This window comes from Cherax quadricarinatus, chromosome 62, assembly GCF_038502225.1.
Source record: "Cherax quadricarinatus isolate ZL_2023a chromosome 62, ASM3850222v1, whole genome shotgun sequence".
NCBI lineage: Eukaryota > Metazoa > Arthropoda > Malacostraca > Decapoda > Parastacidae > Cherax > Cherax quadricarinatus.
In genome coordinates this window covers 20,921,500-20,944,376 of record NC_091353.1, presented here as the reverse complement: position 1 = coordinate 20,944,376, position 22,877 = coordinate 20,921,500, and the positions used below count along the sequence as shown (strand labels likewise).

Below are 22,877 nucleotides of genomic sequence, written 5' to 3'. Positions count from 1 at the left end.
AGTGTAAGTTTGTTAGTCCTCATCCAGGTAGATATTTTCTGTAATTCTGTATTTACAGTATTGGCTAGCGTGACTGGGCTCGGGTGGGAGAAGACGTATGTAGTGTCATCTGCAAATAGTGTGGGTTTGAGTAATTGCGAAGCATTTGGTAGGTCATTTATGTATAGGAGAAAGAGAAGAGGGCCAAGGACACTTCCCTGTGGGACACCAACTGTAATTGGTTGTGCAGAAGAGTTTGCCCCATTTGCATACACATATTGGCTTCTGTTGCTGAGGTATGACTTGAGGTAGTTGAGGGAGTGCCCTCTTATACCATAGTGTGACAATTTTACGTGGAGCAAGTCATGGTTAACTGTATCAAAAGCTTTACGTAAGTCAATGAAGATCCCCAGTGGGACTTCTTTTTTCTCTATTGCAGTGTATATATGTTCTAGCATGTGTATAATAGCATCATTAGTATTTTTATTTGGCCTGAATCCAAATTGGCAGGGGTTGAGTATGTTTTGGGAGATAAGGTAGGAGTAGATTCGTTTATGAATTAATTTTTCGAAGATTTTTGAGAGAGGGTGTAAGTTGGATATTGGCCTATAGTTATTCAACTCTGTTTGGTCTCCTCCTTTGTGGATCGGGGTGACCCTTGCTATTTTGAGTACTGTGGGGAAGGTGGAGGATTCAATGGATTTGTTAAAGAGTGTTGCAATGATTGGTGATAGCACTTGTGACACTTTTTTGTATATAAAGGGTGGTAAGGTATTTAAATCTCCTGCCTTGTTTTTTAGCGTGTTGATAATAAGGGAGACTTCGTATGGGTTAGTCGGAGCTAGGAACAGTGTGTTCGGGTAGTTGCCAGTGAGGTAGTCATTTGGTGGGGTAGAGGAGAGAGAAGCTTACGATAGTGTTTCAGTCCGACTTGGACTATTTTCAGTCACACTAACAAAAAGAGAGAGGAAGCCAGTACGTATATACATATGCGAGCTTAACAAGGATGGGACTGACCCCACTACTTCTACTACTACTACTACTACTACTACTACTAATAATAATAATAATAATAATAATAATACTGCTGCTGCTGCTGCTGCTGCTGCTGCTGCTGCTGCTGCTGCTGCTGCTGCTGCTGCTGCTGCTGCTGCTGCTGCTGCCGCCGCCGCCGCCGCCGCCGCTGCTGCCGCCGCCGCCGCCGCCGCCGCCTCCGCCGCCGCCGCTGCCGCCGCCGCTGCCGCCGCCGCCGCCGCCGCCACTGCTGCCGCTGCCACTGCTGCTGCCGCTGCGGCTGCTGCGGCTGCTGCCGCTGCTGCCGCTGCTGCCGCTGCTGCCGCTGCTGCCGCTGCTGCTGCTGCTGCTGCTGCTGCTGCTGCTGCTGCCGCCGCCGCCGCCGCCGCCGCCGCCGCCGCCGCCGCCGCCGCTGCCGCTGCCGCTGCTGCTGCTGCTGCTGCTGCTGCTGCTGCTGCTGCTGCTGCTGCTGCTGCTGCTGCTGCTTTACTACTGTTCCCACTATTTTTGTCTCCTTTCACCCTTTCCTTCCCTTACTGTCTCATCCCACTAAGACTACTCTCCCTACTTTCTTCTACCACTGCTACTTTCTTCTATCACCAGCCTTACCACTATGGTGTCCTGTGGCATGGTGGGTATAGCTCTTGCTTCACATGGCATGGGTCTGGACTCAATTCCCAGTGAGGGTAGAAACATTGGGCATGTTTCTTTACACCGGTTGTCTATTTTCCCCATCAGTAAAATGGGTACCTGGGAGTTAGTCGACTGGTGTTGGTTGCAACCTGGGACAAAACTGACCTCCTTTGCCTGAATTACTCTGCATAACAAGTGACTTTCTATATTGTAGTACATATGTCATTGATGTCAGCTAGGACTGTATACCTTGTACATGTACTTGTAGAAATAAAGATATTATTATTACGTATATTATTATTATTATTACCACTACTACTTCTCCCTCCCTTGGTCTGTCTCTTAAACTGGCCTATACAGCCTCTCCTCACTTAATGACGGAGTTGTATAAATTAGATTCACTTATAATTAATAGAACTACTGTACAACTATGATAATTTTTTTAGTGATAAGTAGTCAGTAAGCCATTAAATTAAGTTGGCCCATAATGCCTAGAGATAATAGAGGCTCTCTTTGCACTGCAACCCATTATTGTAAAAATATAATCTCAATGTACTACTTGCAAGGAAATAAATGAATTTGAATTTGAATTTGAATTCTGTTCCTAAGACCACATCGGTAAATGAATTTGTCGCTAAGCGAGGAGTATACGTACATTAATGGTAGTGGGATTGTGTCAACAATCTTTAATATTGTTTTAATGTCACCTTTGCACCTTTTATAACATTTTTGGTATTTTTTAAATGTTTGTATACTAGTGTACTGTATATTTTAATAAACAATAGAGGAAATCAGCTCTAATATACATTATTTAGGTATGTATACTGGTCAGAAAGCCCATCATGAGTCCGAGGCATCAGTAAACGAGCATGTCGCTTAGGGAGTAGAGGCTGTATATACTGGCTCCCTCTCTTTTTTGTTAGTTTGTAAATGGCCCAAGTCAGACCAAAACGTCTTTGTAAGCTTCTCTTTCCTATGTGCGGGTTATTAGTGACTTACAAGAAATTGGTTTTTGACTTGAAAAAATTAGTTGTTGACTTATTCATGGATATCATTTGCTAGGGGTTGAAATCCATTAACTGTTATCATTGTACACTACTTGGGATTTCTGCTGTTGGAAAAGCCAATCAGTGACACAGATAAGGTGCAGGTGACTGAACACCCAGCAATATATTGATATTATCTTAACCCTTAATCAGCCCACAGTCCACCAAATTGAAAGCCCTCTCTGTGTCCACAGCTATGAAAAACAAATATGTATCTTGTAAAATGGTAGAGAATCTTTTTCTGAAGGTGCATCAGTAATACAAAAGATGCTAGTGATTCTAGTGAAATTCCAGCAAGCAATAATTACTTAGATCAGAATGAAAATAAGTTTTGCAAGATCAGTCACTAGTGACATGGCTCTCGGTCAAATAGATTGTTTTTTATTATTATCACACTGGCTGATTCCCACCAAGGCAGGGTGGCCCGAAAAAGAAAAACTTTCACCATCATTCACTCCATCACTGTCTTGCCAGAAGGGTGCTTTACACTACAGTTTTTAAACTGCAACATTAACACCCCTCCTTCAGAGTGCAGGCACTGTACTTCCCATCTCCAGGACTCAAGTCCGGCCTGCCGGTTTCCCTGAATCCCTTCATAAATGTTACTTTGCTCACACTCCAACAGCACGTCAAGTATTAAAAACCATTTGTCTCCATTCACTCCTATCAAACACGCTCACGCATGCCTGCTGGAAGTCCAAGCCCCTCGCACGCAAAACCTCCTTTACCCCCTCCCTCCAACCCTTCCTAGGCCGACCCCTACCCCGCCTTCCTTCCACTACAGACTGATACACTCTTGAAGTCATTCTGTTTCGCTCCATTCTCTCTACATGTCCGAACCACCTCAACAACCCTTCCTCAGCCCTCTGGACAACAGTTTTGGTAATCCCGCACCTCCTCCTAACTTCCAAACTACGAATTCTCTGCATTATATTCACACCACACATTGCCCTCAGACACGACATCTCCACTGCCTCCAGCCTTCTCCTCGCTGCAACATTCATCACCCACGCTTCACACCCATATAAGAGCGTTGGTAAAACTATACTCTCATACATTCCCCTCTTTGCCTCCAAGGACAAAGTTCTTTGTCTCCACAGACTCCTAAGTGCACCACTCACTCTTTTTCCCTCATCAATTCTATGATTCACCTCATCTTTCATAGACCCATCCGCTGACACGTCCACTCCCAAATATCTGAATACGTTCACCTCCTCCATACTCTCTCCCTCCAATCTGATATTCAATCTTTCATCACCTAATCTTTTTGTTATCCTCATAACCTTACTCTTTCCTGTATTCACCTTTAATTTTCTTCTTTTGCACACCCTACCAAATTCATCCACCAATCTCTGCAACTTCTCTTCAGAATCTCCCAAGAGCACAGTGTCATCAGCAAAGAGCAGCTCTGACAACTCCCACTTTGTGTGTGATTCTTTATCTCAAATAGATTGATTAAAACAAAACAAATCACCTAACCCTGATGAACTAGTCTTTTCAGCAGATCACTACAAACAAGCATTATACTAGATAAGTGGAAAATGGCAAATCTACAAAGTGGGAGATAAGTCACTAGATTCAAATTATAGATCATATAGGCTAATGTCCATTGTAGGAAAATTGATAGAATCAATAACTGCTGAAGAAATTTAAAGCCACCTTGAATGATATATATTTATAAATGAGTTTCAGGACAGTTTCACAAGGGACTTTTTAGCTTTGTGAATTTGCTAACTTTATTCACCAAGGTATTTGAAGGTGGTAGATCATGATATTGCAGGGGAAGTTTTCTCCTGGATCGAAGTGTGGTTGAATAATAGACCACAGCAAGTTTGCATAAATAGGGATAACTCAGAATGGGAACGCTTCATAACTGATGTTCCACAGGGGTCGTTATTGGGCCCTTTATTGTTCACAATGTACATAAATGACATAGTTGAGTGATTAAATAGCACAAATCAGCAAGTTTGTCGATGACACTAAAATAAGCCATCAGATAAGTTCTGATGAGGATTAGAGTGCTACAGGAGGGTCTGGATAAGTTGGTACAATGATTGGAGAAGTGGCAGATGGAATTTTATGTAGACAAATGTAAGGTTCTAATCCTGGGAAGAGAAAATAACCATAGTACTTATAAACTAAATAATGTAGATCTCAATTATTCTCAGCTTTTAAAAGATGTCGGAGTCCTGGTTAGCAGTAATCTAAAGCCAAGACAACAGTGCATAAGTGTTCACAATTAAGCTTATAGAATTCTTGGCTTCATATGAAGAAGGATAAATAATAGTCCTCAGGTTATACTTCAACTTTATATATCTTTCGTAAGGCTTCATTTAGATTATGCTGCACAGTTCTTGTTTCAGTATTACAGAATGGATATAAATACAATGTAAAAGATGTTGAAGTTTATCCCATGAATCAGAAATCCTTCAGATGAGGATAGAGTGAGAGCACTGAAGCTGCACTCTGCACTGCTAGGTCATGATGTAGGCCAGCCCAGTAAGTGATGTAGACCTAGTAAAAAAATGTAAAACAGTTACAGGGTAAGGGGAGGCCTTACTCTATACATCCCTTTCCCAGGAAAATCATGCAGGGATAGGGCTGTATCCTTCCCCAAGAAAATTGTCTGAAATTGACCATTTCTGCCACATTGAGGTCTGTTTCAGAAGATTTCTGACCTAGACTAACCAAAATCTTTGCCATTTCACTAGTACAATAGGCCCACCTTTCTTGAGGGGTTACATTCCAGAAAAATGGGGCTAAACATAGAGCGAACTTTTTTATAATTAAATATTGGGTTGCGTTCCATGATCCCTCAAAAAGAATCAATCAATTTTCCTTTTAAATTCATAATTCACCTAAAATAATAAGCCAAGCATTACACAATGATTTTAAGACATACAGATGTTTTTGGCACATTAGAGAATGTTATTATTGTATGATACAGGATGATCTAACTTAACCTAATTAAGTTAAAAAAGAAAGTGAATATTATGTAGCTTAAATTCAGGTTTTTGTTGACTAAGTGACTTGAGGTCAGTGGAGTAGATAGATGTGGCTCTACTGGGCCCTGGATGATTGATGAGGTGGATGGCTGGTTTGTAGGCTGAGGTGGATGGTGGAGTTTGTGGGCTGAGGCAGATGGTGGAGTTTGTGGGCTGAGGTGGATGGTGGAGTTTGTGGGCTGAGGTGGATGGTTGAGTTTGTGGGCTGAGGTGGATGGTTGGGATTCGTAGGATGAGGTGATGGTGTTGCAGAGTGGTTCATCAGAGTACAGTGACAGGCGGTGATTCATCAGAGTACAGTGACAGATGGTGATTCATCAGAGTACAGTGACAGATGGTGATTCATGAGAGTACAGTGACAGGTGGTGGTTCATCAGAGTACAGTGACAGGTGGTGATTTATCAGAGTACAGTGACAGGTGATTTATCAGAGTACAGTGACAGATGGTGATTCATCAGAGTACAGTGACAGGTCGTGGTTCATCATAGTACAGTGACAGGTCGTGGTTCATCAGAGTACAGTGACAGGTGGTGATTTATCAGAGTACAGTGACAGGTGGTGATTTATCAGAGTACAGTGACAGGTGATTTATCAGAGTACAGTGACAGATGGTGATTCATCAGAGTACAGTGACAGGTCGTGGTTCATCATAGTACAGTGACAGGTCGTGGTTCATCAGAGTACAGTGACAGGTGGTGATTTATCAGAGTACAGTGACAGGTGGTGATTTATCAGAGTACAGTGACTGGTGATTTATCAGAATTAAACCAGAAATAATACATAAAAACTTCTTGAAAGCATCTGAGCTATTTCACTAATCTTATCTTGAGAGCTCCTGAGCTATTCCACTAGTCTTATCTTGTCAGTTCTGCACTAGAAGACTAGTCTTTTCTAAAGTACAGTGGACCCCCGACTTACGATCAGCTCCCAACTCGAACAGTTATGTAAGTGTATTTTTGTAAGTGCTTTTGTAAGTGTATTTTTGGGGGTCTGAAACAGACTAATCTAATTTACAATATTCCTTATAGGAACAAATTCGTTCGGTAACGGCACCCGAACAGACTTCTGGAATGAATTAATATCGTAAGTTGGGGGTTCACTGTATTATATTATACAATGTCTACATTTAAGTCATGTTGATATTTGTGAGTTTTTTGTTAGTTTTATTGTATGTTGTGAAAACCTTGTTAATGTCTGTGGTGAACCGACTACACATTCTTGCTACTGTACCTGGCATAAAAGATTTATTAGTGACGGTGGCTAAGTTTGAGAAGCACTTGTGCATAATCCATGCTTTGATCATGATAGGCCTACAAGACACCAACTACATATAATGGTGTTGTAACTTCAGTAATGATGTTTGTAACTTCCAGCCTCACGTAAGGAGAAAGTTGCAGTTCTGGGAAACATCATTGAGCGTACAGTGCCAGCCAACATTAGTCTCCTGGAATGGAAGCCTTCGCCTACTCCCACTGGCTTTCCCAAGGTTCACAGACTGCATAATTTGGTATGTGTTAAAGGAAATTTTTATAAAATTAGATAAGCTTGAAACATAAAAGTATGTACTCAAAGATTGATGGGGGATCCAAGCCCCATAGCTCAGTGGTATTGTGCTAGACCTGCATTACCAGGCCCATGGTTTGATCCCTCCATCCATTTTTTCTGTTTATTCATTTACACTTGGTTATTACAACTTAAATTGAGTTTATACAATATATGACTTTGAGGGAAGTGAGGATAGGTTTACTGTGAAAGCTGCTGGAGCTGTGGGATGGAATTAGTAGGGTCACAGCAGGTGCCGCTGATGAAGACAAGAGCATTAGTTCTGGGTGCTCCATGGCCTGGTGGCAAAAGCTCTCGCCTCACACGTTCAGGGTCCAGGTTCAATTCCTGGTGAAGGGGTGGAAACATTGGATGTGTTTCCTTACATCGGTTGTCTATGTTCACCCATAAGTAAAATGGGTACCTGGGTGTTAGTTGTTGATAGACAGCTTTTGCCTACACAGCCATCCCTGCAGGTGATGTCTCGAGAAGCTGTCGTATCCATTTCTCAGTGGGCTGGAATAAAAAATTTGTTATGGGTATAAATTACCCCTAGGGGGTATTATGTCAGCATGTCTCATAAACTGATTGCTGACAAAACTTACTTTTGTAGGCTCGATGGCCTGCAACTCACCGTGGTATATGGTAATTGTTAAGCATACAGAATACTTAACTGCACAGTCAATAATCATCACATGCTAAACAGACTTACCTGGGTTTGTGTAACAGACCCTTACTCCCAGGTATCATTGTCTTCTCTTAGATCACAACCTGGTGCTTTGTGACCCCTTAATGGGTTTAGCAGTAACTCATGAATATGACAAAGTATTTTTCTTTTTTGGGTCACCCTGCCTTGGTGGAAGACAACTGACAAGTTGAAAAAAAAATACCATTGCCGATGGTTGGTACTGTAGTGATTCTCCATTTTGTCTTCTTGTGCCAGTAGGTTTTTGGAAGATACTTTGATGCTTCCTTACACTGATGTGAGACTTTCAGAGATTGAAAGTAAAAACAAAAATCACAATACGTAAGATGCTGGAACAACTCGCTAACAATGCATGCTTAGGGTTGCAACCTTATGACAATGTTTTGGTCGTCATTGAGTGTTATGATTCAATAATGGTCCTAGATTGACCAAAACATCATCATAAGGTTCCTTTCCTAAGTGTGGGTTATTGACAAATTCTGAAGATTGTGTTCAATACACTGTATCTCAATAAGCTGAATCTTGGGATTGTTACTGTACAGTGTTGCTCCCTGTTTGCCAGTTGAACAGGTTTTTTAGTAGGGCATTATACTGTACTCAGTCTGATGGAAGAGGAACAAATTATCAGAAACACCAAAATTACCACAATGATCTTGAAGAGTTTGTTCCTCACATATGTGACAATTTAACAAGAATATTAACCCTTTCACTTTCAGGAACCCAAAATTAAAAATGCTGACAATGTTGTGATTTTTTTCTGAAATGATAAAAAATCTTCTGAAGTAATGACACCAAAAATATGAAATTTGATGGCAAACTTGAAAAATTACACAGGTGCAAAGTTGATGAACTGGGAGCAATTTATGCATAAGGGATTTTGTCCACTTTGATTCCTACCATATTTTAAATAAATTTCACTTTCAATTCCACCAAATTCTAAGCTGTCACTGGTAATCCTTCGGTTCTATTGATTGAGCACAAGAAATCACCCATTCAGCTATCAGAACTCTCATATAAAGTGCACAGGAATCGGTAATTTGGCCAGTTTTACACAAAATTCAACAAATTCCAATTTAAAAAGAGTCAAAAATATGAACTGCATGCATTTTAGCAGTAAAATCAACCTACAGTGGAACCCCGAGTTTCGTATGCCCTGAGTATATTATGCTTTGAGTTTAGACCACTTTTTTCGGCTCAATTTTGTACTGAGTTTCGTACTATGCCCCCGTGTTTAGTACTGCATACCAGACCTGTCCGCCTGCTTGCACCTGCCCGCGTCCCCTGCGTAGGCGTCGTGAGCCAGTCTGGCTTTGTTTATGCTTGAGTGAACTCTAACCTGTGTGCTCATCCAAACATTTCACAATTAATTCATTGCGTTTGGTGCTTGTTTATTAAGGGCGACTGTGAATAAAGTACCATGGGCCCAAAGAAACTTCCTACTGGCACCCCTTGGTAAAGAAAGTGAGAAACACCATAGAAGTGAAGGAGATGGTGCAAAAATATGAGAGTGGTGTGCGACTTGTGGGGCTTGCCAGGATATATGGCAAAAGCAAATCAGCAATCACTTCTATCCTGAGAGGGAGTGACTTCCAGGACTTTGAACTCTGCTTGGAGAAAATTGTGGCCAGATTGTGTTCTCCAGAGAGATTTTGAAAGGTTTGAGGCTGACCCTGACCCTGCTGACCCTCTACCTGTTGTGGAAGGTATTGTGGCATTGGGGAAGTCCATGGTGTTGGAGGCGAGTGGCAAGGATGTGGAAAAGTTGGTGGATGACCACTGAAGAGCTGCAAGAGCTTCATCTGGAACAGCATCAGACCACAGCTGAGGAACTTGCTTCATAGGAGGAGGAAGAGGGAGTGGATGAGGGGCGTTCTTCACAGAATAAGGAGATTTGTGCAATGTGGAATAGGGTGGAGGCATTTGCTGAAAAATATTACCCTGACCAAGCTGAAACAAGCCATCTCTGCAGCAAGTTTAGTGACAGAACCATGCCCCATTTTAGGGAAGTCTTAAGAGGTGCCAGAGACAGAGGACTGTGGACAGTTATTTTGTGAGACGGGTCTAGTGACTCTCAAGCTGGTTCTAGTTACATTAAAAGACAAAGAAGGGAAGTAAACCTAGATAAGGACTTGTTACCTTAAGGCTTTATGGAAGGGGATTTCAATTCCAAACACTAAGCCCTCCTCACTCCTCCTCCCTATCTTCCAGATGCCATCAACAGTCTTCAATAAAGGTAAGTAAAAAATTTTATTTTAAATGTTTATTTTTCCATTACTAATTTAAGTGCTATTTATGTTTGTTGTGTGTATGTAAAACTATAATTAATATATAAAATGTATTTTTTGTTAATATTTTTGGGTGTCTGGAACGGATTAATTGGATTTACATTATTTCTTATGGGAAATATTGCTCCAACTTTAGTACACTTCGACTAGCTCCTGGAATGGGTTAAGTATGAAACTCGGGGTTCCACTGTCTGTTACACTTGCCTTCCATTTTCAGTCTGTCATCACATAAAAATATGGATGTTTTACCCTATTTTTCAAATAATAAAATATAACCAAGAATGATTAGTCATGGTTTAGGCCATCCCAGTAATTGAAGCAGACCTAGTAAAAACCAATAAAACAGATTGTGGGAAGTAGGGGAGCCTTACCGTTTCTCAGGAAAATTGTTAAAAATTGAATATTTCTGCTACTTCCAATCCTAAAACCAATCAAAATCATTTGTATTTCTGGTTGACTCTTGTATACAGTTAATAATCAGTTGAGGGATGATTGACACTAAATATTGTCTCTGGTTTTACAGACTAGCACAAGAAGTTCAGTCCCTGGAGCAGAAAAGAAATCGCTGTACATGCAACATTTAGAAAGTGAAGGTCTGTTGACTAGGACAGTGAACACTGGCAGCAGTTGTGCTGCCAGTAGTGAGAGTCCATCATTCCTGAGCAACACTTCACAAGATCCTGCAGTGTCAGCCTTAGGTATGAGTACTAACTGCAATCACTAGTCTTACTTTTATGTGGGGTTTCTCACCCATAACTAATGGAAAAAATGTAGGAAACATGATTGTTCCTTCAACAACTGACCGCATCCCACTGAAGCAGGGTGGCCCACAAAGAAAAATAAAAGTTTCTCTTTTTAACTTTAGTAATGTATACAGGAGAAAGGGTTACTAGCCCCTTGCTCCTGGCATGTTAGTGGCCTTTCATGACACACATGGCTTACGGAGGAAGAATTCCGTTCCACTTTTCCATGGAGATAAGAGGAAGTAAACAAGAACAAGAACTAGTAAGAAAATAGAAGAAAACCCAGAGGGGTGTGTGTATATATATGCTTGTACATGCATAAGTAGTGTGACCTAAGTGTAAGTAGAAGTAGCAAGATGTACCTGAAACCTTGCAAGGAAACATGATTCTTAACATTAAAAGTAACACTTTCTCTTTCACAAAGCCTAGCACAGTAGCATCTTGGAGAAGTGCTACAACATATCACCAGGAAAGCTGTAAGTTCCAGATCAGTCAAGTGGTTATGTAGTCATGCAGGACACTTATCAGTATCTTAGTGTATCAGGTCACCAACAAGGATGTCTGGACTCAGGCTGAGCTATGAGTGTATAAGTATAACTCTTAAAACGAGTGACAGGTGATGTACCACAACAAAAACGTGTTTTTTTATTAACATATTGGCCGTTTCCCACCAAGGTAGGGTGGCCTGAAAACGAAAAACATTTATCATCATTCACTCCATCACTGTCTTGCCAGAGGCATGCTTACACTACAGTTATAAAACTGCAACATTAACACCCCTCCTTCAGAGTGCAGGCACTGTACTTCCCATCTCCAGGACTCAAGTCCGGCCTGCCGGTTTCCCTGAATCCCTTCATAACTGTTATTTTGCTCACACTCCAACATCACGTCAAAAACTAGTGATACCAAATCATTGAATTTTTAATACACAGATAACCAGCACTTACGAGACTGAAACTTGTGACGATATTTTGGCCTGACTTGGATCATTAACCCTTTCACTGTCAAGACCCTTGATTCTAAACTCACTCTCAATGTCGAAAAATATATGAAAAAAAAAACAATTATTTTTTCTTTCCAAAATCTTAAGAATATTTTTGTGTTTTAAAAGAAAAAAAAATTGTGATCAGTACTTACCGAGATAAAGGCTTGAAGGTCTAAAAAATTTTATTATGAAAACAGATTATATAACATCAAAGGTGATATGAAAAAGACCTGGAAAACTCTATCTGAAATTCCAAAAACAAAATAATCAAATTAACAAAATCAGATGAACCCCTACTCCCACCAACTGAAACAGCAAACGCTCAATGTTTTCTTCTCCACCATAGGAAAGCTCAAACACCCGTCCATCAGACTGCCTCATGAGCACCTACCTGAATACACAATTCCTAGCTCCTACCAACCCAACAGAAGTCTCACTCATCATCAACACTCTTAAGAAGCATCTTTCCATCATACATTGCCCAAGTTCAAATAAGATAGTCCAACAAACAAATGAGATACAATTCCCGAGATCAAGAGCAAGAGCCCCTCACCAGTGTCAAGGAACCTGCCTTGAGGTCTGCTCGCTTGTGGAAATTTTGCTCGCGTATGGAAGCAAAAAATCGACCCACCGACTGCTCGTACCTGTACAGAGGTCCCTCAATAATTGTCCGGCCTGAAAGTCGTCCATTTCAGAAATAGTCCCGTTATTTCGCCTGGTCACAGACCGGGCCGCGGGGGCGTTGACCCTCGGAACTCTCTCCAGGTAAACTCCAGGTAAACATTGACTTGCAAATGGTCCGTTAACTCGCTAATCGTCCTTCGTCTGGGACGGGTACTCATGCTCTGAGCCACCTGGGCCTGCCTTCCCAGCCAGTGTGCCATTGTTTACCAGTGAGCGACGGTCCCCTCACATGCTCCTACGAAATATTTCATAATATTCCATTGATTTTAGTGCTTGCAAGTGCTAAATAAGCTACCATGGCTCCAAAGAAAGCTTCTAGTGCCAGTTCTTTGGTAAAGAATGTGAGAAACACACAATTTATGAAAAAGTTTGTAGAAAAATACAAAGGTGGTGGTGGTAGAGTGGAAGCAGTTGTGATAGTGGTTGGTGGTGGTAGTGATGGTGGTAGAAGGTAGTAGTGATGGTGGTAACAGTTGTAATAGTGGTAGAAGGTCATAGTGATGGTGGTAGAGGGTTCCTTCTTTAGTGATTCAGCGATTCTATCAACTCCTCCAATGTTGTTGGAGTTATATAGCGCTACAGAAAACACCGCCGCCTCAGCTGCTGCTTCACCACCATTATGGATGGCTTACTCTCAGTGGCCCTTATATACCCAACAACAACACAACACAACACCTCTTGTGGCATACATAATGACTTATTTTATTCATTCTAGAGTATATTCCATGTTTCTATGTTATTAATATTGTTTATTATGTCATATTAGTTGAATTGCGATAGATAAATAAGCCATAGAGTTGATATTAGTGTCATATTCTCCAACAATAAACTTGCCATCCCTCCCTCACACAAACAAATCTCCAATAAGAACATAAGAAAGGAGGAACACTGCAATAGACCTGCTGGCCCATACTAGGCAGGTCCTTTACAATCCTTCCCACTAAGAACATAACAATGGAAGAACACTGCAGGTCTACTGGCCCATACAAGGCAGGTCCTTATCAAAATGACCTCTACCCAAAGCTACCCAAGAATCTACCCAAAGCTACCCAAAAATTTACTCCCATACCCAATGACACAAATCAAACTCAGCTCCTCCAACTCATATATTTGTCCAGTCTTTTCTTAAAGCTACCCAAGGTCCTAGCCTCGATCACCCTACTGGTAAGTGTGATGTTAAATAAGAACTTAAGAAAGTAGGAACAGTGCAGTAGGCCTGCTGGTCCATAATAGGCCGGTCCTTCACAAATCCAACCCACTAACACAACAAATGCTACCCAAGCGATAAGCTCAGGTGCAAGTCCGACTCAAATCCAACCCCTCTCACTCATGTATTTATCCAACCTAAATTTGAAACTACCCAATGTTTTAGCTTCGATCACCCTACTAGGCAGACTGTCCCACTCATCAACTACCCCTATTACCAAAGTTTTAGCTTCGATCACCCTACTAGGCAGACCATTCCACTCATCAACTACCCCTATTACCAATGTTCATTTATACATTTTATTAGTGCTTTACATTTATTTGGCATTTTTTCTGCATGTAAATCTATATTTATGCTAGGGAAGTGACCCCTGAAGTGACCTAGAGTCCTTATGGAGGGGGATTCCCCTTCCAAACAATAACCTCTCTGTGGAAAAAGACACTTATGTACAGTTCAGGACATTTATTAAAGGAAACGTTTCGCCACGAGTGGCTTCTTCAGTCCTAATACAGAGAAAACTAAGAAAAACGCATATATATAGTGGCAGGAGTCAGGTGAAGTGACGAGTGGGTAGAGGTGGTAGTAGTAGTAGTAGTAGTAGTTGAACTAAGGAAGTGATTTTAGAGAGGAACCTGCTGACATCATGTAACAGCAGTTCCCAGGATGGGTAATATCCTCTTGATTAGTAATTTTGAAATACTGTAACTACCGGATTTTTGCTTTATAGTGTTACTGACAGTGATTAGTGCAGCTTCAATGCATTTTCTCCGTCTTAAGTCGTCTTCTTTAATCACTAATTTAGCTTCATTGAATTTCATGAGGTGTCCAACATCGTCCCTATGTTGAACACATACAGCAGAAACTACGGCTCTCAAGAAAACTTTCCTCTCTCTGTCAACACAGCAAATGGAAAGACATTGGTAGAACTGACATCATCAATAATCTTTCTTCTTATGTTCTCAGTGATACAGAATCCGAAGCACTCAGCTTAGGTCTCAAGTTTGCTACTGGCATATGGAAGCCTAAATGCGAGTTAGATACAGTGATCAAAAACCATGACTTAGGTGACTCTGAATTTAACAAAGATTTCATACAAGGACTTATTGCAGCTGCAGTTTCTGAACCTAGTCGTCCAGTCATTCCTCGTCGCTACATCCAGGCATTCAAAAACTTGGCCGCTAATAATGATATTCTCATCACCACAGCAGACAAAGGAGGAGGAGTGGTCATCCTCAACAGTACAGACTACGTTAGTAAGATGCAAGATTTATTGAACGACGCCAACATATACGTTTCCATCCCCAAACATGCATGGAAAAAAGAAACAGATTCTTTTCTCAGTAAGACCCGCAGCATACTCAGGAAATCAGAAGAAGGTAAAGAGCTCTTGTGCCTCATCCCTACCAACCCCAAGTCAGCAAGATTTTATGGTTTACCAAAGACCCACAAACCAAATGTGCCTATGAGACCCATTACATCTGGAATCGGCAGCGCCCCACACAGTCTGGCAGGAGTTTTGGCGAAATATTTGTCTAAGCTCCTGGGTACAATCAGTCTGGCTCACCTAAAGCATTCGGGTGACCTTAACCGTATCAGGGATCTCGACATGAGTGATAAGAAGCTTGCAAGTTTTGACGTGACTGCCTTATTCACCAATGTCCCAGTTGATCAAGCCATTGATCTTCTTCGCAGGGTGATTAACGATGATACAGAGTTACCTGTACTCCGCCAAGATTTTGTGAGCCTTGTCGAACTTTGTGTTTGTTATAACTGTTTTAGGTTTGAGGACAAGAAGTACAAACAACTCTTCGGACTAGCCATGGGATCCCCCCTTAGTGCAGTTCGTGCCAATTTATATATGGAGGACCTGGAATCCAGACGGATCCTCAGTAACATCCCTCGTTCAGTTACATGGATGCGGTACGTTGATGATATTTTGGTCATTGTACCCAAAAATCTAGACATACATGACATCCTCAGCACCATCAACACTCTGGAACCTACTATTAAATTTACACTAGAGGAGGAGAAGGACAACCAAATATCTTTTCTCGACGTTCTCCTACGCACGGGGAAAACAGACTTTCTTTTAAAGTCTACCGGAAACCTACCTACAAGAACGATCTTCTACATTTCTTCTCTCACCATGACACAAGAACTAAAAGAGGGGTAGTTATTGGCTTCTTTCTGAGAGCCTACAGAATTTCCAGTCCGCAGTTCCTCGAAGAAGAATGCACATACATCACCAACTCTTTTAGTTCGCTACACTTTCCCCTACACTTCATACGTGACTGCAGGAAACGTGCGACACACATCCTCAGCAAGACCAACACCAGTCAAGTTGAAGAAAAGCCTCCAAGTTGCATTGTTTTACCAGTCAGCAACGTTGCCACTAATGTTTCAAAAATGTTTGACAGAAAACTGGCTAAAATATCTACCAGCTCTTCAACTACTATTAGGAACCTAATACAAAAACCTAAGCATGATTCTGGCACAAGTGCAGGAATTTACACTATACCATGTGGGTTGTGTGACAAAGTATATGTAGGGAAAATAGCCAGATCTCTGGACATTAGGATCACAGAACACAAAAATGCTTGCAGATATGATGACCGCAGAAATGCATGTGTTCAACATAGGGACGATGTTGGACACCTCATGAAATTCAATGAAGCTAAATTAGTGATTAAAGAAGACGACTTAAGACAGAGAAAATGCATTGAAGCTGCACTAATCACTGTCAGTAACACTATAAAGCAAAAATCCGGTAGTTACAGTATTTCAAAATTACTAATCATGAGGATATTACCCATCCTGGGAACTGCTGTTACATGATGTCAGAAGGTTCCTCTCTAAAATCACTTCCTTAGTTCTGCTGCTGCTGCTGCTGCTGCTGCTGCCGCCGCCGCCGCCACCTCTACCCACTCGTCACTTCACTTGACTCCTGCCACTATATATATGCGTTTTTCTTAGTTTTCTCTGTATTATTTTATTTATTTATTTTTTTTATTTAGTAATTTTAGCAAACATACAGAGGTACAAAAAAATACAGGTAAGAGCAGCATGCCAAAGCCACTTATATGCATAGCATTATGGGCTGGCTTAAAATTAACTTAAGATTAACTAAGCAATGATGAAATCAGTGATAAAACATTATTGTAAACAGATAACTATAAAGCACAAATGAGTATTACAAAGACAGGTCATATGGCTGCATGCATTGCTGTACATTCAGTCGAATGGAGTATTCTGTTAGGTAGTGTATTTAAAAAAATAACAAAGTTAGATTGGGTCCTAGGTTTAACATTTGTGTGATATAAATGTGAGTAACATTTAAGATATACAATTTATAAGGTTCAGTTATTCAGTATTTATTTGGTTTTGAGTGAGTAAGTGATCTTTGAGAAGAGACTTGAATTTATAAACAGGTGGTGTTTCTTTTATATTTACAGGTAATGAATTCCAGATTTTAGGGCCTTTTATGTGCATTGAGTTTTTGCATAGCGTGAGATGGACACGAGGAACATCAAAGAGTGATCTGTGCCTTGTGTTATGGTCATGTGTTCTGTTGAGGTTGGCAAGGAGATGTTTGAGGGGAGGGTTAATATCAGAGTTAAGTGTTCTATGTATGTAATAGGTGCAATAATAAGTATGGATGTTTTGTATGGTGAGTAGGTTGAGTGTTTTGAATATTGGTGGAGTGTGGTGCCTGTAGTGAGAATTTGTTATCATTCTAACTGCAGCCTTTTGTTGGGTAATTAGTGGTCTGAGATGGTTAATTGTTGTTGAGCCCCATGCACAAATTCCATAGGTGAGATAGGGGTAAATAAGAGAGTGATAAAGGGCCAGGAGGGCTGACTGTGGAGCATAGTACCGTATCTTCGATAGTATGCCTACAGTCTTGGAAATTTTCTTAGAAATTTGTTGTATATGTGTATGAAATTTGAGTCTATTATCAAGGTGGATTCCTAAGAATTTTCCCTCTGTTAGCTTTGTGATAGGTGATCTGTTTATCATTATGTTAAGAGGTACATCTGTAGCTCGGTTACCAAACTGAATGAAGTAGGTTTTGTCAATGTTTAGTGTAAGTTTGTTAGTCCTCATCCAGGTAGATATTTTCTGTAATTCGGTGTTTACAGTATTGGCTAGCGTGACTGGGCTCGGGTGAGAGAAGACGTATGTAGTGTCATCTGCAAAAAGTGTGGGTTTGAGTAATTGCGAAGCATTTGGTAGGTCATTTATGTATAGGAGAAAGAGAAGAGGGCCAAGGACACTTCCCTGTGGGACACCAACTGTAATTGGTTGTGCGGAAGAGCTTGCCCCATTTGCGTACACATATTGGCTTCTGTTGCTGAGGTATGACTTGAGGTAGTTGAGGGAGTGCCCTCTAATACCATAGTATGACAATTTTACGTGGAGCAAGTCATGGTCAACTGTATCAAAAGCTTTACGTAAGTCAATGAAGATCCCCAGTGGGACTTCTTTTTTCTCTATTGCAGTGTATATATGTTCTAGCATGTGTATAATAGCATCATTAGTATTTTTATTAGGCCTGAATCCAAATTGGCAGGGGTTGAGAATGTTTTGGGAGATGAGGTAGGAGTAGATTCGTTTATGAATTAATTTTTCGAAGATTTTTGAGAGAGGGTGTAAATTGGATATTGGCCTATAGTTATTCAACTCTGTTTGGTCTCCTCCTTTATGGATCGGGGTGACCCTTGCTATTTTGAGAACTGTAGGGAAGGTGGAGGATTCAATGGATTTGTTAAAGAGTGTTGCAGATAGTACTTGTGACACTTTTTTGTATATAAAGGGTGGTAAGGTATTTAAATCTCCTGCCTTGTTTTTTAGTGCGTTGATAATAAGGGAGACTTCGTATGGGTTAGTCGGAGCTAGGAACAGTGTGTTTGGGTAGTTGCCAGTGAGGTAGTCATTTGGTGGGGTATCTGAGCTTGGGATTTTATTGGCAAGGTTTTGTCCTATAGTGGAGAAGAAATCATTGAGTCTGTTTGCTGTTTCTGTTGGTGGGAGTTGGGGTTCATCTGATTTTGCTAATTTTATTTCGCTATTTCGTGATATCTTTTTTGCCCTTCTTATCAGGCTGGTTAGGATTGACGAGTAACGTTTTGTTTGGTCTCTGGTTATGTGACCCATTCTGTACTGTTTTTCATATCGGTGTTTTGTATTTATGGATTTGAGAATGCTGGGTGTTAGCCAGGGACTGTTCAGTCTCTTAGCTGTCATCTGTTTATTTTTTTTAGGGCAGTGCTTGTTATAGAGGTATTGGGTCTTTTTTAGAAAATTATTAAAACATTCGTCAATATCTGTATAGATTTCTAGCTCAGTGTGCCAGTCAATGTTTGTTACTGCTGTTGTGAAGTTATTAATGGCTGCCTCATTGTGAAGTCTGAAGGTGACTTTAGTAGTGTCTTGGGGTATTTTACCAAGAGTTGTTATGAGGAAAGTAGGGTAGTGGTCTGTGGTATTATCTGTAATTATGCCTGATTTTAAAGGGGGTATGGTGTTGGTCCAGATGTGGTCAAGTAGGGAAACACTAGTCTCCGTAACTCTTGTAGGTTTTGTTACTGTTGGTAGCAACATGCAGTTACTCATTGTGTTTGTGAATTCAGTAATGTGTGGGTCCTGGTCTTGCAGGAGATTTATATTGAAGTCACCTGAGAGTAGTAAGTGATCTTTGTTCATGCGTGCATCAGTTATCATACTTCCTACGTTTTGACTAAATTGGCTAATGTTTGATTGTGGAACTCTGTAGATGTTTATCATTGTGAGAGGTTTTTGTAGGTATTTGGATTTGAATTTAGCTATTATATATTCCCCATGTTCATCCCTTGTGCAAGTATTAGTGATACATTCTAGTTGGTCTGAGTAGTATATAGCTGTGCCACCCCCTTGTTGGTCTGGCCTACAGTTGTGTATGGCTGTGTAACCAGGAATGGCATAGACATCTGTAGTATCAGGCTTTAGCCAGGTTTCAGTTAGTGTAATGATGGACATATTGGCATGCAAGGAATTTAGTAATGCTAGGAGGTCATCGTAATGCTTGCTTAAAGATCTGATATTGTAGTTAAAGATAGTTATGTTGTTGTTGGCTCTGAGAAGTGCCTTTGATTGTTCTGCTGTGTAGTAATTACAGTAACTGTTTGAATCATTTAAGTCATTAAATAAGAGGTTGGTATCAGGATCAATGCTTGTAATCATAAGATTTGTAGTGAATCTATAGTTAGAATTAAGTATAAAACAAAGTAAATATTCTAAAGCTAAAAAAATAGCACCTGAATTATTTAACAAATGTAAAAAATAATGAGCTAAGGTAGTTTTTTAAAGCTAAAATAAAGGAGACAATATAAAAGGGACTAAAATAATTTGTGGTGAACAAATAAAGTGATGATCAAATAATGGAGCTTGGGAATATGATAGTAGGTAGTACTTTAAAGGTAATTCTTTAAAGTTAGAATTATAATATAAAATTATAATATATAAGGGACTAATATAAGTTGTGGTGAACAATAAAGTGGTAATCAAATAAATGAGCTTTGGAATATAATGGCAAAATAGTGAACTTATTAACTTTAGCACCTGAAAATAGCACCTTGATTATTTTAACGATTGTGAATATATGAACTAAGGTAGTTATATAAAGCTAAAATAAAGGAAAAAAATATATAAGAGACTACAATTAAGTAATGGTAAACAAAGTTAAATGGACAGATAATCACTATGAAATAATATTGGTTTAGGAGTAAGATCTGATTTGTAATATTAAATAAGTTGAGCAGTTTATTGCACAATAAAAAGTAAAAAAAAAATGAGGTAGTCGGTACTAGCTAGCAAAAGATAGTTTTGGTACTTGCAGAAAAGTAATTGGAATATACACTAATTGCACACACAATAAAAAGTGACTAAAAAAAACATTAGGACTGAAGAAGCCACTCGTGGCGAAACATTTCCTTTAATAAATGTCCTGAACTGTACATAAGTGTCTTTTTCCACATCTTGTCAGTATCACCATACCATTTCCTCAATAACCTCTCTTCCTTCTCTCCTCCTCCCTGTCTTCCATTCATCAACAACAGCCATCAATAAAGGTAACTGTCATGTTGAAAGTTCATTCTTTTGTGCATGTAAATCTATCTTTTAGGTAAAAAAAAAATTGTTGTTGATACTTCTGGGTGTCTGGAATGAATTAATTGGATTTACATTATTTCTTATGGGGAAAATTTATTAAAAAATCGTCTATTTCAATAATAGTCCCACTTCCAGGAACGGATTAAGGAAGATAATTGAGGGACCACTGTATTTAGAAAAACTCGCATGTGGACATGCTTGCAAGTAGAGGTTCCACTGTATATGGAATAGGTAGTAAGTTACTAAATGCTGTATAGAGTTTTTATGAGGATAGTGAGGCTCAGGTTAGGGTGTGTAGAAGAGAGGGAGACTACTTCTCGGTACAGGTGGGTCTTAGTCAGGGATGTGTAATATCACCATGGTTGCTTAATATATTTATAGATGGGATTGTAAAAGAAGTAAATACTAGGTTGTGGAGAGGGGTGGGATTAAATTATGGGGAATCAAATACAAAATGGGAATTGACACAGTTACTGTTTGCTGATGATACTGTGCTTATGGGAGATTCTAAAGAAAAGTTGCAAAGGTTAGTGGACGAGTTTGGGAGTGTGTAAAGGTAGAAAGTTGAAAGTGAACATAGATAATAGTAAGGTGATGAGGGTATCAAACGATTTAGTTCAAGAAAAATTGTTTATCACATTGGAGGGAGGGAGTATAGAAGAAGTGAATGTTTTCAGATATTTGGGAGTTGATGTGTCAGCAGATAGTTGTATGAAGGTTGAGGTTAACCATAGAATTGATGAAAGAAAAAAGGTGAGTTGTGCATTGAGGTATATTATTTATTTATTTTTTTATTAACACACTGGCCGATTCCCACCAAGGCATGGTGGCCTGAAAAAGAAAACTTTCACCATCATTCACTCCATCACTGTCTTGCCAGAAGGGTGCTTTACACTACAGTTTTTAAACTGCAACATTAACACCCCTCCTTCAGAGTGCAGGCACTGTACTTCCCATCTCCAGGACTCAAGTCCGGAAAGGTGGTTTCCTTGAATCCCTTCATAAATGTTACTTTTCTCGCACTCCAACAGCACGTCAAGTATTAAAAACCATTTGTTTCCATTCACTCCTATCAAACACGCTCACGCATGCCCGCTGGAAGTCCAAGCCCCTCGCACATAAAACCTCCTTTATCCCCTCCCTCCAACCTTTCCTAGGCCGACCCCTACCCTGCCTTCTTCCACTACAGACTGATACACTCTTGAAGTCATTCTGTTTCGCTCCATTCTCTCTACATGTCCGAACCACCTCAACAACCCTTCCTCAGCCCTCTGGACAACAGTTTTGGTAATCCTGCACCTCCTCCTAACTTCCAAACTATGAATTGAGGTATATGTGGAGACAAAAAACATTATCAGTGGAGGCAAAGAAGGGAATGTATGAAAGTATAGTGGTATCAACACTCTTATATGGATGTGAAGCTTGGGTTGTAAATGCTGCAGTGAGGAGGCGGTTGAAGGCGGTGGTGTAAATATTATGCAGAGAATTTGGAATGTGGAAATTATGAGAAGGTGTGGAGTTAATAAAAGTATTAGTCAGAGGGCTGAAGAGGGGTTGTTGACATGGTTTGGTCATTTAGAGAGAATGGATCACAGTAGAATGACATGGAGAGCATATAAATCTGTAGGGGAAGGAAGGCGGGGTAGGGGTTGTCCTCGAAAAGGTTGGAGGGATGGGGTAAAGGAGGTTTTTGTGGGCGAGGGACTTGGACTTCCAGCAAGCATGCGTGAGTGTATTAGATAGGAGTGAATGGAGACGAATGGTATTTGGGACCTGATGAGCTGTTGGAGTGTGAGCAGGGTAATATTTAGTGAAGGGATTCAGGGAAACCAGTTATTTTCATATAGCCGGACTTGAGTACTGGAAATGGGAAGTACAATGCCTGCACTTTAAAGGAGGGGT

General features: G+C 40.4%; 1 protein-coding gene across 6 annotated transcripts in view; it reads left to right on the top strand.

The window, feature by feature from the left end:
- Positions 1-22,877, top strand: part of LOC128687229 (RNA polymerase II-associated protein 1) — a 212,166-nt gene that overhangs the window by 18,910 nt on the left and 170,379 nt on the right. For all 6 annotated transcript variants that reach the window (XM_070098490.1, XM_070098491.1, XM_070098486.1 and 3 more), the window contains exons 4-5: positions 7,051-7,184; positions 10,734-10,908. In XM_070098490.1, coding sequence (XP_069954591.1) covers positions 7,051-7,184; positions 10,734-10,908 — 309 coding nt within the window. The remainder of the gene's footprint in view (positions 1-7,050; positions 7,185-10,733; positions 10,909-22,877) is intronic.